The sequence below is a fragment of the Salvelinus namaycush genome, chromosome 15 (genome assembly GCF_016432855.1).
Source record: "Salvelinus namaycush isolate Seneca chromosome 15, SaNama_1.0, whole genome shotgun sequence".
NCBI classification, from domain to species: Eukaryota; Metazoa; Chordata; class Actinopteri; order Salmoniformes; family Salmonidae; genus Salvelinus; species Salvelinus namaycush.
The window spans coordinates 28,134,007-28,161,539 of NC_052321.1; the positions used below are offsets into that span (position 1 = coordinate 28,134,007).

Genomic DNA, 27,533 nt, shown 5'->3' on the forward strand with positions numbered 1-27,533 from the left:
ACTTAATGGTGTCCAGATCCACCTGGCTATTGTAGCCAAACGGTGAGGTGAGAGAGAATCTGTTCTAGCCTCCGGCAAGGATAAAGGAAAGGCAAAGATGGCCCTATAGAAATACTGATTCCTTCACGTTGTAAGAGACAGGCTTAACTCTTCATGTGCTGCTACAGTGGCACACACCTTTTGTAACTTGGATCTTTCTCTGGGAGACTGAAAAGTCTTACAGTACCAGTACAGCTGGGACTTGTAAGTCACAAACCCTAGACCGCACATGTCCCATGTATTACACCATTAGGCATCTAACTACCTCTGAACAACCCCTGCTCCATTATCGATCTCCCCCGCCATCCCTCTCCCCAGGGCCTGAACTTCCCTGCTCCATACTTTAATATATTTAGTCTGCGTGAAACAGGACAAGGTTATTACACGCTGAGTGTCCCAGGAATCTCTGTGCTCCTTCAAGGGGCTTCTGGGTAAGCCAAGAGCAACAGGGTCAGGCGACAGGGGTACAGTGCCGGGCGTACTTCACCTCCTAGACTCTCATGGTCGGTTGTGAATGACTCTGAGTATTTACATGAAGAGCTTGTCTTTGTTCTCCTATGCTAGATGAGGTCCTGAAAGTGGCCCTTGATGGACTCTCCTTCCACTTGAGTATTAAGTTAATGAGCGTAAGTATTTAAGTATTCATACACGACCAGGACGTCTCCATTCTGTCTCTCAGAAAGACACTCCTTGTTGGCCTCAGAAATGGCCACTACGTTATGCTATAATAGCCTGCCCAAGGACACAATGACAACAGCAGAGTAACCACTTAGTGTAGGCTAACAAAAACCCACAGGGCAGGTACGTAATGTCAAGCCTATTTGGAGATGTTATAACACATTTGTAATGTCAATTTATTTGTTTTTTTGGGGGGTTCAAATATCAAAGCAGGATAACATTTGTCCATTACAGGGGGTGAAGGGGTTGAGGAGCTGCTTTCAGAAACAGCTGCAGGGGACATTTCCTGTTTGTTAATGACTCTAAATGTGTTCAAGACAACCATGTCAAGTCCTTGTTTCTCTGAATGGCCTGAACACTGCTGGGGTGAGGAGTAGCAGTTGTCTTAACACTGACAGACAGACGGATGGACAGACAGACGGCCATACATTCAGACACTCAGGCTTAGGCCCCAGTCAAGGAAGTGCTGAGAGTAAACCACAAGTTTATTCATCTCAAATCACAGGCACTTTGAGCGACTCAGGTGAAACAGACAGCCAAGCCCTGATCAGTCACCATACCTGTTGTGTCTGTTTAGGTTGCAGGATGCCATTTCTGCCTTTCACAAACACACGTCTTTGAGAGAAGCCCTTTGATCTGGGACAGTTGCATGACTCAAGGAAGCGATTTCCCTGTCAATCATCAGTGTGTGTGTGTGTGTGTGTGTGTGTGTGTGTGTGTGTGTGTGTGTGTGTGTGTGTGTGTGTGTGTGTGTGTGTGTGTGTGTGTGTGTGTGTGTGTGTGTGTGTGTGTGTGTGTGTGTGTGTGTGTGTGTCTGTTCAGAACTACGTGTCTGTTCACTGACACATGCCCCGAGGATCTTTCACTTTCTTAATGTTCCACGAGAGGACAGAGGAGTTATAATGCCTGTATAATGAGCTGAGGAGAGAAAAACGGAATGGAGAAGAGAGGAGTGGTAGCTTTTAGAAGTCTAGGCCGGCTAATCGTGGCTATACTCTTAAGTGCATTCTACCATCCTCCCTCTGTCTGTCCATCCATCCATCCCTCTCTCTTTCCCTGTAGTGCTTTCTGGCCTGATCCTGCCCTGGGGCCGTACTGACCTTTGACCTGACTGGCCCAGGCTGGCTACAGGCCCCTCGTTTGTTACAGGCTTTATCCACTGACAAAGCAGGCAGGAAGCTGGCAGCCACCCAGCAACCCCATGGGAGGATGACCATCAGCTAGCTCAGCTTACCGCTTATTAGACCAGGGTGGGGAGTGTGTGTGTGTTTGTGTGTGTGTGAGGGTAGGAAGTATGTGTAAGGGTATGCAGTGTGTGTGTATGGAGTGTGTGTATGGAGTGTGTGTGTATGGAGTGTACAAGTGTGTGTGTGAGGAGCAGGGGGAACCTAATCAGAAACGATCGTAACTGACCTTTTTTTTCATGCACTCCGTCGGTTTTCCTAACTAATGAAACGCAAAGAAGAAAAAGCCTGGAAGCCACAAACGTCTCCGTCTCTGGGCTAACCCGATCAGCTACGCATGTTAGTGACAATCAGGCAGGCGTCCAGGCGAAGGACTCAGGGGACCTTGCAGCGTATTTCTGTTCTGACCACTCATCTCCTGTCTTTCCCTCTCCCTCCCTCTCTTCCTCTTCTCCTGCCTCAGCCCAGTCATCTGAGTGGCCGGCAGAGCTCACTAAAACATTAGATCAGACACTCCAGTTCCCTCTCAGCACTCCATAAAAGCTGGGTAATTCATACTTCATCTAAATACATTGCCATTAACAAAGCTGATGAACTTTTACTCCTTAAATCTAATGGGCCATTTTGCCTGGCTGCTGGCACTCTCTCCTCTCCTCTCCCTCTCCCCCTCTCTCTCTCTCTCTCTCAATCTCTCTTTCTGCCATTGAGAGGCCTATGTTAATCCACACGCAGTCAGTCAGTGACTCAGTGTATGACTATCTACTACAGTGATTGAGGTAGGGGGAAAAGAAGGGGATTTGGAGGCTTTTGTCTGACCTCTGCCACAGACAAGCAATGACACGCACCCTATTCTGTGGGACTGCTGGGAGATTTGGCGGTCTCACTCTCTGTCTCTCACACACACACACAGACCCCAAAGTGCAGGGGAGGGTCATTAACCACTGGGTCTAGAGCGAGGCACGATGGCTCCACGGCACGGAGGCTGTTGACAAGCGTCTGTGTTCTTTTCAACAACTCGTTGAGCCACACCCCTCCCCCTCCCCCCACTTCCTCCTCTTCTCTCCTCTCCCCCTCCCTCACCCCTTCCCTTCTCAGGAATGTAACACAACCGCTCGCTGAGGTAACCCAAGCCCCTCCCTTTCTCTCTTTCTCGTTGAGAGAGAGAGAGAGAGAGAGAGAGAGAGAGAGAGAGAGAGAGAGAGAGAGAGAGAGAGAGAGAGAGAGAGAGAGAGAGAGAGAGAGAGAGAGAGAGAGAGAGAGAGAGAGAGGGGCAGAGGGGCAGAGGGGCAGACTGGAGGTGTAAGACAGCTGTTGTTGTTTTTTCTCTTGCCCTCCCTCTGTCTTTCTCCCTCTCTGTCTCTTGCCCTCCCTCTGTCTTTCTCCCTCTCTGTCTCTTGCCCTCCCTCTGTCTTTCTCCCTCTCTGTCTCTTGCCCTCCCTCTGTCTTTCTCCCTCTCTGTCTCTTGCCCTCCCTCTGTCTTTCTCCCTCTCTGTCTCTTGCCCTCTGTATATTTGCCACCACCCCTCTGCATGCACTGTGGAATAATTAATGAGTCAATTGAGCTGTGGGGAGAGAGAAGACTTTGACCAGCAGGGGCAGGGGATTTTATTAAGCTATAGTAATGCCTCCAGTACAGTACTCCACTACCTATTCTTCCAATGGAGAGGGGGCATCCAAAGCATGACCACCACCCCAAACCTGGACTTCCAATATGGGAACGCCGCTCTTCTACGCTCTCCACCTAACTGGTGTTTTCTACCATTCCAGTCCTACTCCACCCATCCCCATCCCCCTCTCCTCTCCTCTCCTCTCCTCTCCTCTCCTCTCCTCTCCTCTCCTCTCCTCTCCTCTCCTCTCCTCTCCTCTCCTCTGTTCTTCTCCTCCCAGCCCCTCCTGATGGCAGGATCAGGGGCCTGACTAGCTGACCTGTCTGGTGATTGATGATAATGTCTCAGGAAGTAAATCTCCCCCACAGCGCCCTGCCTGCCGCCCTGCTGCCTTTCACCAGGCAGGCTGAACCACTACAGAGGTGACCCAGCCCAGCCCAGCCCATCACAGACACAGACACAGACACAGACACACAGGCCCACTTTCAACTTTCCGCCTGCTCAGGTCCGCCTGGGCCCCCACCAAAAAGCCCCCCTTAGCCCCCCCCCCCCCCAAAGCCCCCAGTTCAAATACTGGTGGAGGACAACGGGTGTAGTCAATACCAGGATCAACAGTGGAATAAGTGGGGTCGGATGTTAGCGTCCATAAGAAAGCTCACCCATAAAGGATGACAGAGGTGGATGAAGGATAGTAGATCGTGGATGGGCTTTGGGATGAGGGTCGATGGGAGAAGGCCTCATCTGCCTGACCATCTTGTTGTTAAAATCAACAGTGGACATCTTGAAGCGGACCAGGCGGGTGATGGTGATGGCCCCGGCCCCTGACTCTGGGTGCTGAGGATGGTTCCATTACTGTCAGTGGTTACCAGGTCCATTATGGCAATTAGGAGCCCTTCTAACACTAGGAATCCCTCTGCCTGCGCTGCAATTGCTAACATCTGCTAACATCAGCCTCCTTCCATGTTCGGTACAGTTTTCTTTGCTTAAACACACATCTTTTTACAGTCGCCGCTGTATTTTTCTTCTTTCTCTGCGGCGCACTCCACTTTTATTTACTCAATTCCACTCAAATTGTGCCTTAAAGAGATCCCTCTCGGTTTGAATCCAAATAACTTAAAATGACCCATGAAGAGAGAGAGAGAGAGAGATGCTTTTCCATTACTTTTCATATGGTAGCAGGAAGAGAGAGAGGGGAGGGGAAATGGCGTGGAGATAATCAATGGAAGAAGGACCGCTAGCCTATTCATCTCCCCCAAACGATTGTGGGTTAATACACGCTCTTGCATAGGCAAACAGGGCTGTGTGGCGGGCGCATCTGTCTGCCTGGATGGGCTACTTAATGAAACAAGGCGGTCTCTGGGTGCAGAGATAAATGGCTTTCCTTCAACGAAAATGGACTCTTCTAACAGTGGCTGAATCCCAGGCTGAGATGCAGGTCCAAATGACAGGGCTCTATACATTCAATACAGTGGAGACTCCAGCCTGTGTCCCTGAGAGACAGGCTTTAACAAAGAGGGTGCCAGGTAGGAGAGAGGACATGGCCACCAGAGCAGCTCCCCACGGTGATCATATCAGGGATCCCCTAATGCGAACAAGAGTTTGACTGATCTGGGAGAGAAAGAAGAGAGTGAGAGAGAGAAAAAGGAGACGTACAGTAGAGAGATAAAGAGAGAGAGGGAGGGAGGGGCTGAGCCACCTGGGGCTGATGAGTGGGACTTGATGTGTGTGTGTGTTTGTGTGTGTGTTGTGGCTACCACCGTGTGTGTGTGTCTGTGTCTGTGGTGACCCCTGGTCAGGGAGTCTTGTAACAGGAGCTCACCTCCGGTTCTCCTCTCTCCTCTCAGTGTGCTGAACAGGCACCTGAAGACAGGATTAGCCATTGTGACCCAGCCCCAAAGGTAACAGAGATGCACCACCGGGGACGGGCCTGAAACACACACTCCCACGTGCTGCAGGCAGGACCCAGCCAGATAGGCAGGAAGACAGGATGACAGAGGGGAAGGAAGGAGGAGAGGGGAGGATAGAGATAGGGGGGATGGAAATACAAACACAACAGGACACTAACAAGGGGAAGATAGTAGGTATAGTATAGTGTGGTATCCGCCTGGGTTTGCTTAAGATGTCGTCGTTAAGGTTTTTGTCACAGGGGAAAACACAAAAGCAGTATATAAGAAGATTGTGGATCCTGTGCTGAGGTAGCGCCCTGGGGTGGCCGAGATCCTGCCTGTGTGGAAATTGATGCCTGTCACTGTGTCTATGATTCACCCCTGCCAATGTGTGTGTGTGTGTGTGTGTGTGTGTGTGTGTGTGTGTGTGTGTGTGTGTGTGTGTGTGTGTGTGTGTGTGTGTGTGTGTGTGTGTGTGTGTGTGTGTGTGTGTGTGTGTGTGTGTGTGTGTGTGTGTGTGCTCTGCTGTGACGAATGAGCGCCACTTAATTTGCTCCTGATTATGCGGGTTGCTGGTCCTCTAAACCTCTTTGAACTTGTAATTGCCGCTGGTTTCAATAATGAACATTAAGGAAGGATTCAGAAAAGTGTGGATAATTACAGGTTTCCCCCCCTTTTTACTTCTTCATGCTGGATAAGGAAGATGAGGTTAAGGAGGAGGAGGCGGAAGAGGTATAGGAAGAGAAACATGGAGAGAGGAGGAGGTGCAGGGTTGCGAGGCATGTGGTGTCGCGCCAGGCTCTCTTTATCTAAATAATTGTACAAGCTCGGTTTATGAGCTTTAGCAAGAGGGTCCAGCCCTGGGGATACGGGGGTACTAGCTCGCTCTCCCCCTTAATCAATATTCACACAGATTCCCATCTGGAGCCAAGGCCTGCTCTACTTAGATTTGGATTTATTTAGTTATTTTTATTAGATTTGCTTGCCTTCTTGCCTTCTTTCCTCAAATCTCTTTTTTCTTGGGTATCTGGGCTATTTTCTGATACAGCAGGTGGCAGGGCTCTGTATCGTATGCGCTCATCTGTGTAGACTTACATGATCTTAGGAGATGAACTAGGCCTGCTCAATAGATAACAGATACATGGCTATATCTACACACGCTCAGATTCACATGGCCTTATGGTGCTATAGATGGACCAATCCATTGTGGGTAAAGGGGTGACACGTGGGGATAGGCTGTAAAAATCTGTCAAAAAAGTGTCCGAGTGAGGAAACCGCAACAAATTGACCCACTCACTCAGTTTCCATCCTCCACATAGACTGTGCATTGGCGGATATGAAACTGCATGCCCATGGTGTCAAAGCGAGCCGTATTATTGAATGGAAAAGATGAAGAGGGGAGGAGCGCGAGGGGAGTTGAGGTGAGAACAAGAGGCATGGCTCCCAGTTATAAGGACCCCACTGTGAAGGAATCCCCTGCCTGGAATAAGCACATAGCAAAACAAAAGCAATGGAGGAGGGGAGGGAGGAAAGGGGAGGTGGAGGAAAGGAAAATCACACAACAAAATGTCTGGAGTGGGATTTGGTAGACTCAGGGTCCCATGACAAACCAAACAGAGGAACAGCACCAGGTCTGTTTTTGATTTCTGCCCGATGCCTCCATCCTTTAACCTCACCCTCCTCAACTATTTGTGCGTCTCCTTTTCCTGCATTTCCTGGTGTGAGATAAATACCAAATGGGGGCGTGGGGGGTGGGAGGGGGGGGGGGTTATGGGCTGCTCTGAGGCCTGCAGCTTAGAGGGAGAAGAACTACAGTATCTCATTTAGCTGGTCACCACCAACACATCACAGGCCCATGATTCAACTGACCAAGGGGGCTATCGATAGAGTGCAGGGGGCTTTTCACATTTTTCCATTTTCCCACAACCCCCTCTGGCTTGGTAAATTGCATGGCACAGAGGAAAATGTGATAGGGGAGAGGGAAGACAATGTGAGGTTGGGAGAATGAGAGGTCTGACAAAATTACTCTGAGAAGATTCAAATGCCTCAAACCCATTCCTCTAACACAGTCTGCAATGGAGAAGATAACCACATAAAACAAGGAGAAGGAAAACCTCAGATAATCTGGGCCTCTCCATCTGTAACAGTGCCAGTCCTGGTTTTGAGTTTTCCCACCATTGGGGCACCGCATACAGTAGCGCAGACTGCCCTCCTTCCTCCTTCCAAGTCCATTACATCATTCACCTCTTTTCCCCAAAAGAGTAAGCTAGGCCTGGCCTTAGCCAATGGATCAATGTTATGACTGCAGCAGTGGGTTAGGCCAGTGGGAGGGAGGGAGGCGCAAGGGTTGAGGGGGTAGCTGAGGCCTGTTTTTGCTGAAGTGTGAGGCCTTAGAAGAGGCAAGACGAGTCTCCAGCTATGGAGCAGTAGTTTATAAATCCTTCACTCCTCAGCTCTCCTCTGTTTGTCTTCTGCTCAGGTCAGGGCATGTGCAGTAACCTCGACAGGGTATGGGCCCCTGGTCTTGCACAAAGTGGCCCCTAGCACTGTAAACACCCATCTGAATGTGCTTCAGATAGCCCCTGGCTTCTCTTTAAGAGATTCATATTAACTAAAGATGCACTGAACTAACTAGCTTTATGTCACAAATTGGGGCATTTCTGAGACAATTCAAGCTTTCTCAAATAGGATTATTTAATTTTTTGTTCGGTGGCTGTAAACATCAGTGGTAACATACAGTACATGCATGAGCCTCTTGCAATTGCACTTGTTTTCCTTTTGTTGTTGTTTTGGGGTGTAGTTTTTTCTTTTTGGGAGAACATGTTGAGGGTTGTTCTTTTGTTGTTGTTGGCATGCGCTGCAGACATGGCTTAATCACCTCCTAACAGCGTCAACAACGTGTTGTAAACATCCCCTTAGCGAAAGCACTCATTTCTGCTACTTCATTAAACAAGGAGCGTTAAGGCACGAACAGCAGGCCTGAGCATTAACAACAGGGAGGGACGGAGGGAGGGAGAGGAGGGGAGGAGAGAAGGTACGAGAGGCTGCCTGTTAATAACAGGTAGGGACGGAGGGAGGGAGAGGAGGGGAGGAGAGAAGGTACGAGAGGCTGCCTGTTAATAACAGGTAGGGACGGAGGGAGGGAGAGGAGGGGAGGAGAGAAGGTGCGAGAGGCTGCCTGTTAATAACAGGTAGGGACGGAGGGAGGGAGAGGAGGGGAGGAGAGAAGGTACGAGAGGCTGCCTGTTAATAACAGGTAGGGTAAACTACTAAATAGCACACAACACTGTTTATCTAGAGAGACAATAAGGATCTATGTGAGACATTGACACAGATATACAGTAGGTGTGTAACAACTGCAAGAGAACTGTGCTGTATTCTGTATTCTGTATCGGGTGCCACTCTAGATTGGGATCTGTGAAGTGGAACTATGACAGATCTAGATTAAGGAGGCCAAGTGAAAATGTCTAATGTCGACGCGTGAAACAATTCACGGCTATTACCCCCTAATGCTCCACTAAACCTGTGGAGCAACCAGCCAGCCACAGACTACATGGCTCTGCGTACTGTAAACAAAGCTTTGTCAGTCACGACACACCAACACCACTGGGCATTACTGTAAAAAGGCTCCGACATGAAACAACCAAAGGTTGATGTGGCTTGTCATATAATTATACAGCCCAGAAAAAGGGGAGTCACTAGATACCGCCTTCTAAACTTTCAGGGAGTTTTTTCTCTCTCTCTCTCTCGTATGAAAAAAGGTCTCGCTCGTTCTTGTAAAACCCTGGTAGACAAAAAGTGTTTCCTATAGTTGAAATGAAAACATTTGTTAGGGTCCAGTTTTTGTTTGTCATGGTTTTATCTTCTGGTGGAAGGATTAGTTCTATGTCTTTATCAATGAGGACTGACTGGCGGTGCAGTGGCTTCCCAGCTTCACAGGCCCATGTGAGAACCAGGCTAGCGAGGAACAGATGGTAGACTGAGCTGAAGTGACTTGTGTCCTCGTTCCAGGGTCGCTGAGCTGAGCAGCATTAGTTAGAGGAACAAACTGTGGAAACATAGGTCCCTCCCCAGCATACCTGAAGCTCCCCTTCACTCAGTATCCTTGACTTCAGTGACTTCTAAAATACAGCCACTCTCCTCTTTCCTGATGTATTATCGCTTCACTTTAGTTTTGTAAACTTTAGATAGAGACTCCATATATATACACTTAATATGGCAACTCTCGCTTTCTTATAGGCGTATAAGCCTGGGGTCATGTGGTATGTGTAAGCATACACACACACAGGGGTATGCAGTGGCGGTGAACCAAACGGTCACCTGGGTTGCCACGGCTGACTGGAGAGCTGACTTCTTGGCTCCGAGGCAAATGAGCACATGACAAATTAGTGTGTGGGCCTCCTTCAGCCCTGAACCTCCGTGACCCCTTAGGAACCCCATCAACCCCCCTTTCTCCCTTACACCCCCTTCTGAACCTCACAAAACACAAAACAAGAGAAAATGAAACCACTACCGTCGCAATGAATACCCAGAGTCGTACAAAACATACTCTTTATCTCCTATAAACATACAAAATCGTGGAATAAAAATACATTGTGTAGGCAGCAAAAATATGGTATAAACAGTTTTAAAAACAGTGCTGTAAAATGAGAACGGTTGTGTATTTCAAACTGTTTGCAGATGTGGGATATACCAGTGAAATGGCTCTAGTGGTGGCCCTAACAATACACATGGATTAGAAGGACTCAAACAGAAAAACAGACATACAGACAGGGGACACTACAGAGAGAGATGTTTAGTCTGCTCAAACACAACCGGCTGGCCCTCTCTTTTTCGAAGGCAGACTAGCGCACTTGTTTATCGTTTGGGACAAATACCGGTTACCAAGCTTGGCCAACTCTTCCAAGACCATGACTCCAGAATGACCTAGCTAGCCAGGCTCTTTTATGTCTCTCTCTCACTCTAAAGGGCTGGTTCACAGAGCCACTCCCATCGGGGCTCGACCTGGAGATGACACCCGGTCGCCATGGAGACTAATGCTAGGTTGAGGGGGAGATTATTCTGTGTTCATTTGCTAGGGATGCTTGTGGTGCTGATGCACTGATGCACTACTTATCTACTCATCACGTTATCACTAATCATCACATCACTACTCATCATGTCATCACTACTCATCTACTCATCACATCATCACTACTCATCTACTCATCACTACTCATCTACTCATCACGTTATCACTATTCATCTACTCATCACATCATCACTACTCATCACATTATCACTACTCATCTACTCATCACGTTATCACTACTCATCTACTCATCACGTTATCACTACTCATCTACTCATCACGTTATCACTATTCATCTACTCATCACATCACTACTCATCACATCATCACTACTCATAACATTATCACTACTCATCTACTCATCATCTACTTATCACGTTATCACTACTCATCACGTTATCACTACTCATCTACTCATCATCTACTTATCACATTATCACTGCTCATCTACTCATCACGTTATCACTATTCATCTACTCATCATCTACTTATCACGTTATCACTGCTCATCTACTCATCACTGCTCATCTACTCATCACGTTATCACTGCTCATCTACTCATCATCTACTCATCACGTCATCACTACTCATCTACTCATTATCTACTCATCACGTTATCACTGCTCATCTACTCATTATCCACTCATCACGTCATCACTACTCATCTACTCATCACATTATCACTAATCATCTACTCATCACATTATCACTAATCATCTACTCATCACATTATCTCTACTCATCTGCTCATCACGTTATCACTACTCATCTACTCATCACGTTATCACTACTCATCTACTCATCACGTTATCACTACTCATCTACTCATCTACTCATCACGTTATCACTACTCATCTACTCATCACGTTATCACTACTCATCTACTCATCTACTCATCACGTTATCACTACTCATTGACTCATCACGTCATTACTACTCATTGACTCATCACATTATCACTAATCATCTACCCATCACGTTATCTCTACTCATCACGTTATCACTAATCATCTACTCATTATCTACTCATTACATTATCACTACTCATCATGTTATCACTACTCATCACGTTATGACTAATCATCTACTCATCACGACATATCTACTCATCACATCAATACTGCTCATCTACTCATCATGTCATTTACATTACAGTCATTTAGCAGACGCTCTTATCCAGAGCGACTTACAGTAGAGTGCATAATTTTTTTTATTTTATTACATTTTTACATACTGAGACAAGGATATCCCTACCGGCCAAACCCTCCCTAACCTGGACGTCGCTATGCCAATTGTGCGTCGCCCCACGGACCTCCCGGTTGCGGCCGGCTGCGACAGAGCCTGGGCGCGAACCCAGCCCAGCCTGGGCGCGAACCCAGAGACTCTGGTGGCGCAGCTAGCACTGCGATGCAGTGCTCTAGACCACTGCGCCACCCGGGAGGACATGTCATCACTCATGTTAACTCCTATATTGACAGGGTTGATACTATAGGTGCCATCTCTCTACTTCCGCTGTTGTTGCCTATGTTACCATTGTTAGTTATGTTTGTGTAACCAATTTTGCCCTGGATCATGGCAGTCACCATGTCACAATGACATGACACTCATGGCATTCCTACCCTGCTGCATCTGACTTACAGATGTCTTCATACACTCATGATTGTAGGAGATAAAAATACCCATGATATAAATAACTCATTCTTCTCAATGACACAAAGTTTCACAACATTCAGTCACGCTTTTTGACAGTGAAAGATACGAGTCATATCTAAGATTCCAGTGAATATGCAACAGGGCTCTATACGAAACACAATTCAAATGAACCCACGTGAAAGTGTTCGGCTCAATGTACGACCCCCAAACTGACCCTGGGATATATCACTTCCCTTTCAGACAGCCCAGGGTTGCAATACACTTGGCTTAGCAGCTTAACAGCATTTCCCCAAACACCCCGGCCAAAACGGTGCATGGCCCAGCACAAAACCTGAGATGCTTGATGCCTGCCTGAGAGTGCAACCCCTTCCTTCATAGACTGCATTACACTTATGGGTGAGTGCACGCACATACACACACACACACACACACACACACACACACACACACACACACACACACACACACACACACACACACACACACACACACACACACACACACACACACACACACACACACACACACACACACACACACACACACACACACTGACACACACACACACACACACTAGCCCCACTAGGTCTGCTCCTGAGGTCCCCTATTTATTTTTATAGGTGTTTGAGGATTTAGGTTAGTCAAAAGACAAGGCCAGGCCGGGAGTGGTATCTTTGTATCTGAGTGCTTCCTGTTTTCATTGCCTGGTCGACCCTTGCCTTAGCAGGTTCTATTGGGGGCTAACAGAGGGCTAGCAGGTTGCTACAAAAGCGGAAGGCTGAGGGCGCCAAACGGCTAATTAGGAGAACTTTGCCAAATGAAGGGGCAGCCCCTTTTACTGCTATGGAATCGCCCCAGCTAGCAGTTAGCCTAGCAACACAACCTCACTCTCTGTCTATCTCACCCTGCCTATGTCTTCCCTTTTCTCCCTAGAGCCCACCTCTCTCTTTCCCTCTCCTCCGCTCCTTACGGAGCTATCCTATCTTCCTGTTTCTCCATCCCTCCCTCCCTCCTTCCCTTTCTGCCTCCCTGCTTTTGAAGCGCAGTCGAACATTTTACCCCTAACAGTGAAGTTTACCTTTCTGATAACATAATCTCCCTGTAGTATTGAAAAGCTTATACCAACAGTCTGGTATTTCACTTCCCTTAATGTGACTGGAAGACATCCAGAAACTCAGAAAGACGGAGGGAGAGAAAGGGAGGGAGGGTAGAGGGAGAGACTGTCTCTGGTCCTCTAGTGCTAGCTTACGCCAGCTGATCTCAGCAGTTTGCCAATTCCACACAGGGCATAAAAGATGCCAGCTCGCATGCTTTCTGCTGCTATATGAATACATACATGAAAGAGGCTGGGCTTATCACAATAACTCGAACAAATAATTGCCGGCGTATTCATTACGTATAGAAGATATCAGATCTCGGCTGCCACACACAAAATGCTGTGTTTCATTATCCCTGGGCTGACTGAAGGCTGACTGAAGGCCGCTGAAGGACTGAGGGGCAAGTGGCAATTGAAGCAGGCCTATTTTCCATATCTGATTGTGATGAAGAAAGCCGCCCTGCGATTTCTCCCATGAGAGTGTGAGGTCAGGGGGAACCCAGGAGGGGGGCGAGGAGGGGGGGGTGGATTTTGTTATTCTGAATCCGAAAGCCAACAATTGTTACTGTTGGCCTGTGTTGTTTTTCGCGGTGTGAAGGGGGTCCCGTCCTTTTGAGCTCTTTCAGAATAGGTGACAATGGCTAGATGTAGAGAACATATGTAGGGAGACCCCTGTGGTCGCTCTCATGGTGGAGAAGCTAGCATGCTGGAGAAAATACAAGCCCCGCTACCTTTCACTCTCTGCCTCAGTTAATGAATGTGTCAATGGAAGAATGCTGCAATAGGCCATTCAGGGGCCAAAGTCCCCAAGAATTCGCCACTGCACAAACGCATCCTGAAATGGAAAGTACATTTGCCTAACAAATTAAAAGAAAAGGCGAATGGGTGTGTATGTGTGTGTGTGTGTGTGTGTGTGTGTGTGTGTGTGTGTGTGTGTGTGTGTGTGTGTGTGTGTGTGTGTGTGTGTGTGTGTGTGTGTGTGTGTGTGTTGATGGGTTGGGGGGATAGAGTAAAGTAAAGGGGGATAATTCAATTAGTCTTCTTTTTTGACGAAAAAAAAATGAAGTTAGGTTAAAAGGGAGGGATTATTGCTTGTACAAGTCTGGCCTGGGCGTCTCACAACAGACAAATCAAGATTTGAGAAAACATCTCAAAGCAGGAGAGGTAATAAAGGAGAGTGGGAAAAAAAAGGGATTTTGAAAGCTTTACTTCTCTGAATTAGAACAACTGCCCCTGGATCCAATCTCTTGGGTCTCCCCTTTCCACTCTTTCAATGCAATTTTAAAACAATTCTAAAGGAAATTGGTGGAGAGGCTGCAAAGCTTTCTTTGCTTCTTTCTCTGCTTTTTTGGAGCAGGGGAGCATTGGAACTGTGAGAGGCCTTCAAACGGGCATTCCTCAAGTCGCCAGGAAAGAAGCCTAATGATCCCTCAATAAAGCGAGAAATGTCTAATTACACTACATTGCCAAAAGTATGTGGACACCCCTTCAAATTAGTGGATTCGGCCATTTCAGCCACATCCGTTGCTGGCAGGTGTATAATATCGAGCACACAGACATGCAATCTCCATAGACAAACATTGGCAGTAGAATGGTCTTACTGAAGAGCTCAGTGACTTTCAACATGGCACTGTCATAGGATGTCACCTTTCCAACAAGTCAGTTAGTCAAATTTCTGCTAAATTTCTGCTAATCTCTGCTGCCTACCTGCTAGAGTTGCCCCGGTCAACGGTAAGTGCTGTTTTTGTGAAGTGGAAACGTCTAATAGCAACATCGTCTCAGCTGCGAAGCGGTAGGCCATACAAGCTCACAGAACGGGACCGCCGAGTGCTGAATCGCGTAACGCATAAAAATCGTCTGTCCTCGATTGCAACACTCACTACCGAGTTCCAAACTGCCTCTGGAAGCAACGTCAGCACAATAACTGTTTGTTGGGAGCTTCATGAAATGGGTTTCCATGGCTGAGATCACCATGTGCAATGCCAAACGTCGTCTGGAGTGGTGTAAAACTTGCCGCTATTGGACTCTGGACCAGTGGAAATGCGTTCTCTGGAGTGATGAATCACACTTCACCATCTGGCAGTCTGACGGACACATCTGGGTTTGGGGGATGCCAGGAGAACGCTAACTGCCCGAATAAATAGCACCAACTGTAAAGTTTGGTGGAGAAGGAATAATGGTCTGGGGCTGTTTTTCATGGTTCGGGCTAGCCCCCTAAGTTTGTGAAAGAAATCTTAACGCTACTGCATACAATAACGTTCTAGACGATTCTGTTCTTCCAACTTTGTGGCAACAGTTTTCTGTTTCAGCATGACAATGCCCCTCTGCACAAAGCAAGGTCATAAATGGTTTTTCGAGATCGGTGTGGAAGAACCTGACTGGCCTGCACAGAGCCCTGACATCAACCCCATCGCATACCTTTGTGATGAATTAGAACGCCGACTGTGAGCCAGGCCTAATCGCACAACATCAGTGCCCGACTTCACTAATGCTCTTGTGACTGAATGGAAGCAAGTCTCCGCAGCAATGATCCAACATCTAGTGGAAAGCCTTCCCAGAAGAGTGGAGGCAGTTTTAGCAGCAAAGTGGAGACCAAGTCCATATTAATGCCCATGATTTTGGAATAAAATGTTTGACGAGCAGGTGTCCACATACTTTTGGTCACGTACTGTAGTATGAGCGCACCAAATTAACCAGGAGACGTGTGTGTGTGTGTGTGTGTGTCTAACCACCCTGGTAGGTGGCCCCCCGAAATGTTCAACCCTCACTATCTTCCCTTTTTTCCCTCCTTCACACACAGAACAACCATCTAACTTCAAGCTCATGGCAGGCAAAAGAAGAGGGGGAAAATCTGTTATTTTTTTCACATTCTCTCCCTCACACTGTCAGCTTCCAAACGAAGCCCATTCTATTCTGCGGGTTGGGGAGAAATCTCCAGCCAAGGATATGTAGCCTAGCCATGAACAGCTGTGAAGTGATTTTGATAATGATGAGAATAATAAGCTCTGTGCTGTGTGGTGGTGCTGCAAGGCTAAGGGCTGTGCTGCTGCAGCTCCACTGCTCATGAATAGATAAAAGTGATTAAAGCACTCCTGATTATCCCTGACCAATATGCAATGGATTTACAGCCCTTTCAATTAGGCCGTATTTGCTAGCCACTCATTATTTGGGCTTTGGTTAGGTAATCAGGGGGGCAGAGGCTTTGGGCAACGCAGGCACGGGGAGTGGGGGGTACCTGACCCTCTTAAATGAGAGGATCAGGATCATCCTGGGGTTCTGACCTGCCCTGGCTCACTACCTTCCTCCCTCATTCTTCTTCTCCATTCATACACCCCTCCTTCATCCTATCACTCTGTCCATCCTAACTAAGCCACGTGGTCAGCAGACACCAGCTTGTGTGTCCCACCTCTCTGCCTGAAATCAGACCTCCCTGTTAAAAATCAATACAGACCGCCGTTCTGATAATGTTCTGACATCAGAGAGGGTGGTGGGACATGACAACCCCAACCCCAACCTTCCCAACCCCCACTATGTGACCCCCCCCCCCCCCCCCCCCCCCCCCCCCCACCGCACACACACACTCCCTTCTCTTGGACCATGCTGCCTGGCTAGCTGCATCACCTCACTGCACACAAACACTGTTCAGTGACTCCTGACTCTACAGTGGCTTGACCGGGACCCTCGCTAATAATAAACACAAGCACACCCACACACACACACAGATATTAATTTCTAAAACTATCCACAGAATTAATGTGTCCTCTGAATATTTCATCCAAGGCGTAGCGTCACTCTTTGCCGACTGAAGTGAATGAGCCGTTGTCAGATGTTGTCTGATTTAAGTGTTCGGCAAAGAGAGAGAGTGAGGCAAACAAACAAGCTCCTCTGTGTTTTGGCGAGAAGCCAGCTTAAGATGCAACCTCTCAACCTCAAACAACGGACAGAAGAGAGGGAATATAACAACAGACAGGTACTGTTTATACTTAAGACATACAGTAAGTGCTAGAAAAACATCTCACATGTTTCCTTTTAATGTAAAAGCCAATAGTAAAAATGGCACTGACATAGCACGCATATTAACCTTTCCACGTGTGAGTTCCAAATATCTCTACCGGTCGCTCCCAGCATGAGTTGTTTTATGCACATGATGTCAGAATGCACTCACTGTTCCAAAATGTGATTGTTACACAACAGGACAGTCAACACGTGCTGCCTGTTAATTATCTATAGGCTGTTTCAACTTGTCATTTTCTAATTATTTTCGAACAAGTTTTATTTTCTAACAGTTTGAATTGAGGTATGTTCCGCCTCCTCATTAATTCACATAGAAGTAGCCCATTTCACTGTTGCGGACAATTTATGTTTGAGGCTTTACTGAGCCGGACAAACTTCTCTCTTCGAGGAGAGCCCAAGCACTTCACCAGTGTTTCCGCAAATCAAGTATGTAGACATCTGTGCAATCTTGAACAAACTTTTTCTGGCTGGTGCTCGCATTGCCTTCATTGTTTGTTTTTATAACAAATAATAACTTTGGACATGTGTGCATTCCTATCAAAGTAAGTGCCTTATTTTCTGTATATTGTGTTGTCATTTCTACTGTACAGTAGCATACAGTATGTATGTATGTATGTATATATGATGTATCTATGTATGGAGCATAATGTAGTTACAGTTTTATTCACATGTTTTCAAATAATGGCGACAAATAATGCATTCCGATTATTGCATAGATTGTAATGGACACCTATGTGTATAAAATACTTTTTTGAAGGTTGTACTGATTATGATGCGCTATGCTGTTTGCCAGCTATGTGTGGCGCCATGTTGACATTATACAATGCATTCTGGGTGTCACGTAAACGTCTGTCAGACCAAAGATGTTATAATGAGGTGAAGGAATGGTTCACTCATCTTTCGAGTAAACTTCCGTAAGTGAATGAAGGGAAATTAATGATCGTAGACGACACACCCCCTTCAACATGCATACTGCAAACAGACCAAACTCATCTTGTCTCCTCTTCTTATCTTTGGTTGACGCGAAAAAACAAACATGGTGGCGCGCACAAATGTCGTATTAGTTTAGATAATTATTAAGTGTTTTACTCAATTATTTAGATCAATGGAGAGATCACCCGTGATGTGATGAATTGTAAATAGTAATTGCTATTAGCTCATTCATATTGTGGTTTATGTCAGCAAATAGTTAGCTAAATATGACTGCTTGTGTTACGACAGTCTTTCTTCAGTTAAAGCTAGGACTGATGTCGGCTACATTTTCCGGTTTGGATGATGTTTGTGCAAAATGTTTCTGTGAAAAAACAGTGTAGCTGTCAGTGTAGAATAAACACAGAGACAGTATTGTATTGAAAGGCAATGTGATGTGCAGTATGTGCCAAACCAGTGGACAGGGCTGCTGATGTTACACTAGCTAGGCGTCAGCACTACCTCCACATCTCAGAGGCTCTTCAGCAGAGCAAACTAGCTTTGTCTGATTGAATTGACCCGGTCACTCTGGACCAGTGACAGGTGAGTGACAGGCGAGCATGACAAGTCAGTGACAGGTGTGTATGTGTGCGTATGTGTACCTGTACGTGTACATGTGTGTACACTTGTGTATATGTGTGTCCCAGGAGCTTGCTGACGGGAGCACGGCTCATAATAATGGCTGGAACGGACTTCATGGAATGGCATCAAACACATAGGAATCACGTGTGTGATGTATTTGATACCATTCCACTCATTCTGCTCCAGACATTACCACGAGCCTGTCCTACCCAATTAAAGTGCATCAAACCTCCTGTGATGTGTATGCACTAGGGCTGTGACGATATCGCATTTTTTTCCATGGCAAAAATAAAAACAAGAAGCTTTAAAACCTTTAAAAACCTGCTGTATGTAAAATATTGTGTGCTAAGCTTGGAAAATAAATACATGTGACTCTGGATGACAACAGGATGTTTGTTTCCAACATTAGGGCTGTTTTCCTAAAGAAGTTAAATGCTTCCTTGCCAAAATACTAACGAGTATCGCGATACTGGTATTGTTCCAGCTACGGCTGTTACGGGTGACCGTATTACCGCCACACAGGCAGTCACGAGTCATGACCGCAGGCAGATTCCATGTGACCATTTAGTCACGTTAATTAGCCTTCTACAAGCTCTGATGCTGCTGATGGTCATTAGTAGCCTACCAAACTTGCAACTGCCTGGTACTCAGCACTCTATTGTCCCTCTATTCACTCTGACATCAATGCAAATGTGATTCAAAATCAAATCAAACACTTCAAGAGAGCCCATGAGCTTATGTTGCGCAACAATTCTGTAGGCTATGCAATTGCATGAGAAAACAGAGTTTTGAGGGCCTCTAATAAAAAGAGGAGGATCCCATCAGCTTTCTATAGGCTACAATATTTATTTATCAACTTTCCTAATATAAAGCACATTGCTTCGCTTTACTACCTGGCTGGCAAGAAAATAAACCAAGGGAAAAGCGTCCTCCATTCGCTATTTAAGTGCATAGATGACATGTATTGTTTCCCTGCCCCTGTTCTGAGACAGGTGCATGATAATGGTCCACTCTAAATCAAAACCAATTTCACACATATATTATTTAGTATATGTAAAGACAAAATTAAATCAAGAATACTCTGATGGGTGACAATATTAGCCTATCACTTGTGAATGATATATTACCATTTGTGAATGATGTCCAGCTTTTATGCAGTAAGGCAAGAAACAGTGCATGCCTTTTTTTGGTGAGTTTTTCAAATCATAGTCCCACACCTCATGTAGCCCAGCCCATTGGCCTATATGTTTTGATAAGGCTGGTATCACAACTAAAGTGGCCAAATAACTTCTTAAAATTAAACACATTAATCCGCTTTACAACCGGTGTAGATCCTAACCGGCATACATAGGCGTCGCGTGAGTGTCAAGTTTGGGGAAGATCATTTTCACTATAAAAATGCACCTTTATAATAAAGCATTACATGCATAATTGCATATGTGATACATTTTGAGAATGTTTTCCCGCTAATTGATTGTATTTTGGAATACTCGCGCTTATAGCCTACTGCTGTGTGTGCATTGCTGCGCTTATAATGTAAACAAATAACCTAATAGTTTATCAACATTTTAAGCTAAACGTTCTGATCTGTTGCATCAGCCTCATTGCTTTAAAAAAAAAAAAAGGGAGGCGAGCGGTTGTATTAATTTGGGATCTATCGCATCCCACAACTGTCCCAGACTATGTTTGGAATATTTATTTCTCGCACAGAAGGACAAGTTGACTAATAGAATAGGTCAACGTTTGTACTATGGGGGATAGTAGATTGACATAAGCTAGTGTTTTTGCTGTTCGTTAGGCCTACTCATCTTGTTGGCTGACGAAAAGTAATTGAGGACAGTTCTTCCAACATCTTCAATATGCGCCTCGGAAATCAATAACAAGGACGTGCGCCGGTGCATCCCCGATGTGTCTGTCTTCACTTATAGCCTACTTCAGAGCTGAGATAGACGTGTGTGAGAAGAACCCGATCACGTGACGGACATTGGCTAATAAGAATTGAGATATCTGAGAGAGCCATGTGAGTGAGAGGTGCTTCGGAGCACGCAGCCAGGAGAAGGGAATTATAATTATATAATAATAATATCATCCAGAAGGCGAGGTCAGTACAGGTGCATCAAAGCAGGGACCGAGAGACTGAAAAACAGCTTCTATCTCAAGGCCATCAGACTGTTAAACAGCCACCACTAACATTTAGTGGCCGCTGCCAACATACTGACTCAACTCCAGCCACTTTAATAATGGGAATTGATGGAAATTATGTAAAAATGTATCACTAGCCACTTTAAACAATGCCACTTAATATAATGTTTACATACCCTACATTACTCATCTCATATGTATATGTATATACTGTACTCTATATCATCTACTGCATCTTGCCATCTTTATGTAATACATGTATCACTAGCCACTTTAAACTATGCCACTTTATGTTTACATACCCTACATTACTCATCTCATATGTATAGACTGTACTCTATACCATCTACTGCATCTTGCCTATGCCGTTCTGTACCATCACTTATTCATATATCTTTATGTACATATTCTTTATCCCTTTACACTTGTGTGTATAAGGTAGTAGTTGTGGAATTGTTAGGTTAGATTACTTGTTGGTTATTACTGCATTGTCGGAACTAGAAGCACAAGCATTTCGCTACACTCGCATTAACATCTGCTAACCATGTGTATGTGACAAATAAAATTTGATTTGATTTGATTTAATTATTATGTACAGCCCAAGGGCACAGCGGCCAATGGCCGTAAAAGGCATGGATTTTTTTAGGGGGCATCACTGCCGTCGGGAAAATCGAGACATTATCAAGTGCTTGTCAAATTGTGAATGAGAGACTGATGAAGTGTGTGCAGGCTGAGCAAGACATAAAGCAGAGCTCCTGCCTTTCATGCAACTTTTTTCAAATCGTCATTAGAGTCGCATCATGCAGCCTTGGAATGTATTAAAAATAAAAACATATAACCCAATGTTTGTATCACAACTAAAGTTGCATAAATAACTATAAATTAAGCATATAGGAGGACGTGTTTCTTTGAATAGCCGTATGCGTACTCCCTCAGAAATCGTTTGGAGAAAACATCCTTTCTATTTTATTCAGCAATGTTCAATTGTATTCTTCATACTATAAAATAATATAAAATAATGCCACGGAATTTTAAGAAAATCTTGTCTGCTAAATGAACTAGTGTAACCCACAGCCATATGGCATAGACAGATCAGAGTATGCTATTCTGTTCTTCTGAAATATACTACATTTTCTTTATATCATGTTTCTTTAGACCTGTCTTAAATAAATAATGGATTTATTGTGATGGTGTAGACTATTTTAAATAGATTTATTAGAATTTTTCAAACGTAGATGTTCCAAATGTCTGCATCAGTGGCTTGTAGGCTATGCGTGGAAGCCAGGATATGCTAAATTTGTTTATGTTAATTAACGGTCAATTACCGTGATACCGACAGTTATTTGCTTGATAATCACCGGCTGACAGAATTTCATAACTGCCACAGCCCTAGTTCCGGCCCCAGTGTGCACAGGCTACTCCACTATGTGGGTACTCACCGTGAGATGCTGGAACAGCCACGCCCTCATGATGTTGGTGGCCACCTTGGGGAAGATGCCGCGCTTCTTCTGCCTCTTCTTCTCCTTATCCGGGTCATCATCATCACCTGTGCCAGGAGACGCCACGCTGTTCTCTAAACCATCTCCTAGGCAGAAACAAGACACAGGGTTAAATAGCAGTCTAGGACAGAAGATGGACCAATAGGAAGCCTTGGCATTAACCACACAAAGGGTTAGGTAGAACCCTAGAAGCTAAACCTAATATATAAGACGCTAAAGCTAACCCAGTGGGTTATCTAAGTTAGATGGAGGACTATGCCATAGCCTACACAGTAGTAGCCTTCACTAATGCCTGCATAGAAGTAGTGGGATTTAGGCACAGAGGGAGAGGGGTTTGCTGTAGACAGAGAACTAGAGGTGAGTTCTTACACCCAGAACAGTGGAGAGGAATGGATGGGGGTTAATGACTGTGTTTTGGTTGGAAGCAGAAACACTAGGCTCCTGATTCCACTCCAGATTGTTCAATAGGAGGAGAAAAAGTGAGAGAGCGAGGGAAAGAAGGGGAAAAAACGACAAGGAGGCTTCAAGATTGGGGCTGCAGTACATTAAGTCAATTAAATCCACAGGCTTGACATAATGTCATGCTTTTTTTCTGATCCAAAGGGTCTGGATGGACTGAGAAGGGAGCCTTATGAACACACACACACACGCAAACAAACCCACAGAAGTTGAACATTCGGGGGCACCCAATTGAGTAGCTTGTGAATTAAAGTGGGGTGTGCATTGGGTTTGTTCATTGTTGCAGTTTGATGCACATAATGGACAAGAGTTGAACCTCCCCCTTCCTCCAGCAGATTAGCATGGCAGGCCAGTAGAAGGGCGGCTCTCGCTCCCTTTTTTGTATTTAACTAGTCAAGTCAGTTAAGAACCAATTCCTATTTTACAATGACGGCCTACCTCGGCCAAACCCTCCCTTAACCCGGACGACGCTGGGCCAATTGTGTGCCGCCCTATGGGAATCCCGATCATGGCCAGTTGGGATACAGCCCGGGATCGAACCAGGGTCTGTAGTGATGCCTCTAGCACTGAGATGCAGTGCCTTAGACCGCTGCGCCTCTCGGGAGCCCTCCCTGCATTAATGTCCAATAGTGTTTGATTTCGGGAGGAAAACAAGTGCATATCAAGGCAGTCTTTCTCCTTTAAACCAAAATTTCAATCTTTGTGCCCTCGCCTTTTCTGTCTCCTCTTCTCTGGCCATTAATTGTGCATTAGCAAAAATGATTTACTTTTAACAGTCATAGTTATTTTTTCTTGCCCTCGGGCACAAATGCCTTGAAAGCCTTCCTTGAGGGCATCTAAATTATGTATCTGAAAAACTCCTTCACTAAGGCTGAGAAGGACCCCGGCATTCTCAAAATTCAGACTTGCATGTCCTCCTGTTTTTGGGGAGGCATCAATCAGGGGCACCTATACAAGCCCTAATTTTGCATAAATATTTGAACTAATAACACTAAAAATACAGGAAAGAAAACGGATCCGACTGGCGGCATAGTCAAATGCAAAATAGATGAAGAATACAAGGACATGCAGCATAAAGGTCTGTCTTCCCCTCCTTCTCTCTCTAATTTCCCCTGTCTGTCTGTCTGTCTGTCTGTCTGTCTGTCTGTCTGTCTGTCTGTCTGTCTGTCTGTCTGTCTGTCTGTCTGTCTGTCTGTCTGTCTGTCTGTCTGTCTGTCTGTCTGTCTGTCTGTCTGTCTGTCTGTCTGTCTGTCTGCTGTGTTTTCCTTCCACATTATTAGTGTGGGAGCCACACGAAAGAGGGAAACAGAGAGGCGACTTTGCGCTCCTTCCCTGCGTGGAGATAAAGACGTGGCTGGGCTTTCTGAAGGACATATGGGTATAGGTGACGCGTCCGGCCTGGGAGCGTTGTCATTGTTGAATGGACATTCATTAGCATAAAATGCCATAAACCCCACGCTAAGTACGAATCCTTGTTCAGGAAAGCCTAAAACAATATACTGGGGCCTAGCTGTATCCCCAGCGTGACTGTGTGTGGCTTCCTGAGAAAAGTGACCCAGACGCAGGGACTAGTCTAACTCCTCCAGAGTGGACCCTACAGTCCTCTACACTTCACAATGCTGCCTTTTGGGTTAAATAATGGTGTACTTTAAGTTGTGTTTTTGTATTTCTAGTTTTTGTTGTTTTTTCAGAGCTAGTTTCCAAGTTAATCTCCTACTGGGAGTCATCCGGCTCATCCTATAGTCACAGTGGCCAAAAGGCTGGCAGATTCATTTTATTGACGTTTCCATTTTCACTGCAATGCGATAGCCTCCCCCTGGCTGGGGCGACCCATGCGTATTTACAGACTGACCTGTCACTTCATTACCCTGCCTGCTCACTCCCTCCTGCCCCGGCCAGCAAGGGTGAAATCAGACTCCCAGGCTTTCAAATCCTCTCTCTCTTTCACATGCGCATACATACTGTACGTATGCCTAATGCACACAATCATGGAGTCTTACACATGAGCTGCTCTTTATGACACACATAGAAAAACATGTAAATATATAGTACATCTGCACAATGTGTACACAGACAACGCACACAGTAACCAGAGAGAATGTGAAGGCTGGCCCAAAGAGGTGGAAATAATCAAAGAAATTATGATTCTGGATGAGAGGAGTGAGGAAGCAGAGAGAAAGAAAGAAAGAAAGAAAGAAGAAGAGAAGGGCCCAACTTACACAACCTCATTACATCTAAAGGAGAGCTGGTGATTTACATCCTCCCCTACTCCTTTCTTATGAGCCAGAGAAGGAGTGCTGCAGGGCAAATTGTCCCAAACGCTAATGGCTTCTGACTGTTCCCTGGCAACTCTGGCATTTTAACCTGTGTGGATGTGCACTCTGCAAAAAAAAAATGTGGAGAAAAAAATTCATCTGCCCGTGTGACACAGATGGGGGATGGCTATTAGGAGGTGGGCAGAGGGCCTGGGGGAGGTGAGGTGCTGGAGTGTAGCCCCAGGCACTTTTGGAAAAGCAGCACCCTTGGAGATGGAAAAAGACATCCCCTCTCTCTCTCTCCTCTCCATTCCCCCCCCCCCCCCCTCTCTCTCTCTCTCTCTCATGACTTAAAGTGCTCACAATGGAAGTATGTGCACGGCTAGAGAGAGAGAGAGAAGGCTGCAAGGAATGTCCGGATGCGATGAAGAGCGAGCGCACGCGAGTAATCAAACCAAACACAGAAACAACCATGCAGGCACAGAAAACATTACGGTCAGATCAAGTCTCTCATCAGCAATAGGCGGGTGTTAAAAATGCATTCAGATATCTCTCAGGGCTGAGATCATTAACGAGCTGGGAAAGGACTGTAAATATAAATATATTACTACCACCACACATATTTACTATTATGTATTGATTTGTATCTTACATTTTCTCACTCTTTATGCGATGCGCACTGCAGAGAACACTGGAAAAAGAATTATCATTGAATTATCACAGTGAATTATTGTTTATGTGTCAATTATTATGGGATGGGTTGCCAACCGGCGATTTGAAACGAAAATACAATTTCATTCATTCATTCATTTCATTAATTGTTAGTATGAATAAGAAAATCTTATTCAGGGTCTGGGTTTCTGATAGCAGGTGTACGCAGTATAATGGGTGTCGTACACTACACCATGTCCTGCAATCTGCTGAAGGCTACAATGACACCATAGAACACTCTTCATGGCTAGAGGGCATTAAGCACTTCAGGGAGCCACTAGGGGCCAGGGCTGAGAACACTATGAAACCACTAGTTACACAGGTTGTGGCCCTATCAATACTACAAGAATGTCCTACCCTACCACTCCAGTCCATCCACACTATACATGACTGAGTAATAACTCAGAAACCCCATTCAAAACCACACATTGTGGGCTTCTAAAATAGCGCACACGTATTTGTCCTCAGCACAACGCTGTTATTTATACTCATGCAGATTGCTCCTGATAATGGCTAGATTGGCAGCGTGTATGCTTTGAGAGCCTGACCAGAGGATTTATGCTGTTGGGCTCCGGTGTTTGTTTCAGGGTAATGGAGCATGAGTGTGGAGGCAGTGGCTTATGGAGGCTGTGGTTAAAGTGACTAATTACAACGGACCCCTCCGCCCCCCCTGCAGAGCAACGCTACTCAGGCATGCTCACCCCGACTCGGCCACACCGGGGAGGGAGAGAAGGAGAGGGCGAAGTGGATGTGGGGGACTTATGGTAGAGACAGGGGCTTCCTTGGTGAACAGGCTGGGCCGAGATGGGCAGCTTTTTTGGGGGTGCCCCAGGGCACAGTGCTCGGGCCATTGGAAATAAAGGGACACAGGGGGAACAACAGGGGCCCTCTATGCCTCCTTTACCTTGGGTCTCTACAATGCCTGGACCTCCAGCCCCTCCCCACACCCCCTCCACCCTCACAGGCTGGGCCAGAGAGAAAGGAGAGAATAGAAGGCGGGATTTAATGCCTTCCTTTCCCCTTCTTTTTCTCCTCAACTTTTCAGCCGGCATAAGCGACGTTTAGCACATTCAGTCCCCCAAATGGCTGCGAATAAGGGAAGCAGTGGGGGCTCCTCTTTTGTCCAGCCTTTCCCCCTTTTATTTACTCAGGATTTACGCAGGGCCCTCTACAGCACTGGGACCACATGTTCCTGACGCACACACGCACGTGCACACGTGGGCACACACACACACACACAGACAGACACACACACACACACACACACAGACAGACACACACACAAGCAGCACCTCTGTTCACACTCCAGCAGGCAGGGGTATAGCTGGCCCTCTGTCGCTCTGTGCCTGCCCATGGGATTACAGGTTCTCTAGTCCCAACCGCATGCTATCAATATGCTAACGCCTCAGATAAAAAAAAACATACTCCAAAATGTTAGCAATATGCCAAATCCCTTAAACAAAACGTTTTTTGTTTCGACGCTTCTATCCTCCTGCTCCTATGTAAAACGTTTTTATATATACTTAAAAAAGCCCTATACACCCCTCTCACTCAGATCCATACTATAGATGAGATGTCTTACTTGGAATTGTTTTCGTTTGTTGGCCACTAAGGCCAGTGATGTTTTAGGGTGATTATTCCCTGATCTCTGCTTAAACAAGCACTGGACCATAAAACAACAACTTAGT

The 27,533-nt window shown here is 45.9% G+C and overlaps 1 protein-coding gene across 4 annotated transcripts in view; it reads right to left on the minus strand.

Moving 5' to 3' along the window:
- meis2a (Meis homeobox 2a) overlaps nt 1–27,533 on the minus strand; it is a 102,092-nt gene that overhangs the window by 40,909 nt on the left and 33,650 nt on the right. For all 4 annotated transcript variants that reach the window (XM_039009693.1, XM_039009694.1, XM_039009695.1 and 1 more), the window contains exon 8: nt 22,361–22,506. In XM_039009693.1, the coding sequence (XP_038865621.1) occupies nt 22,361–22,506 (146 nt within the window). The remainder of the gene's footprint in view (nt 1–22,360; nt 22,507–27,533) is intronic.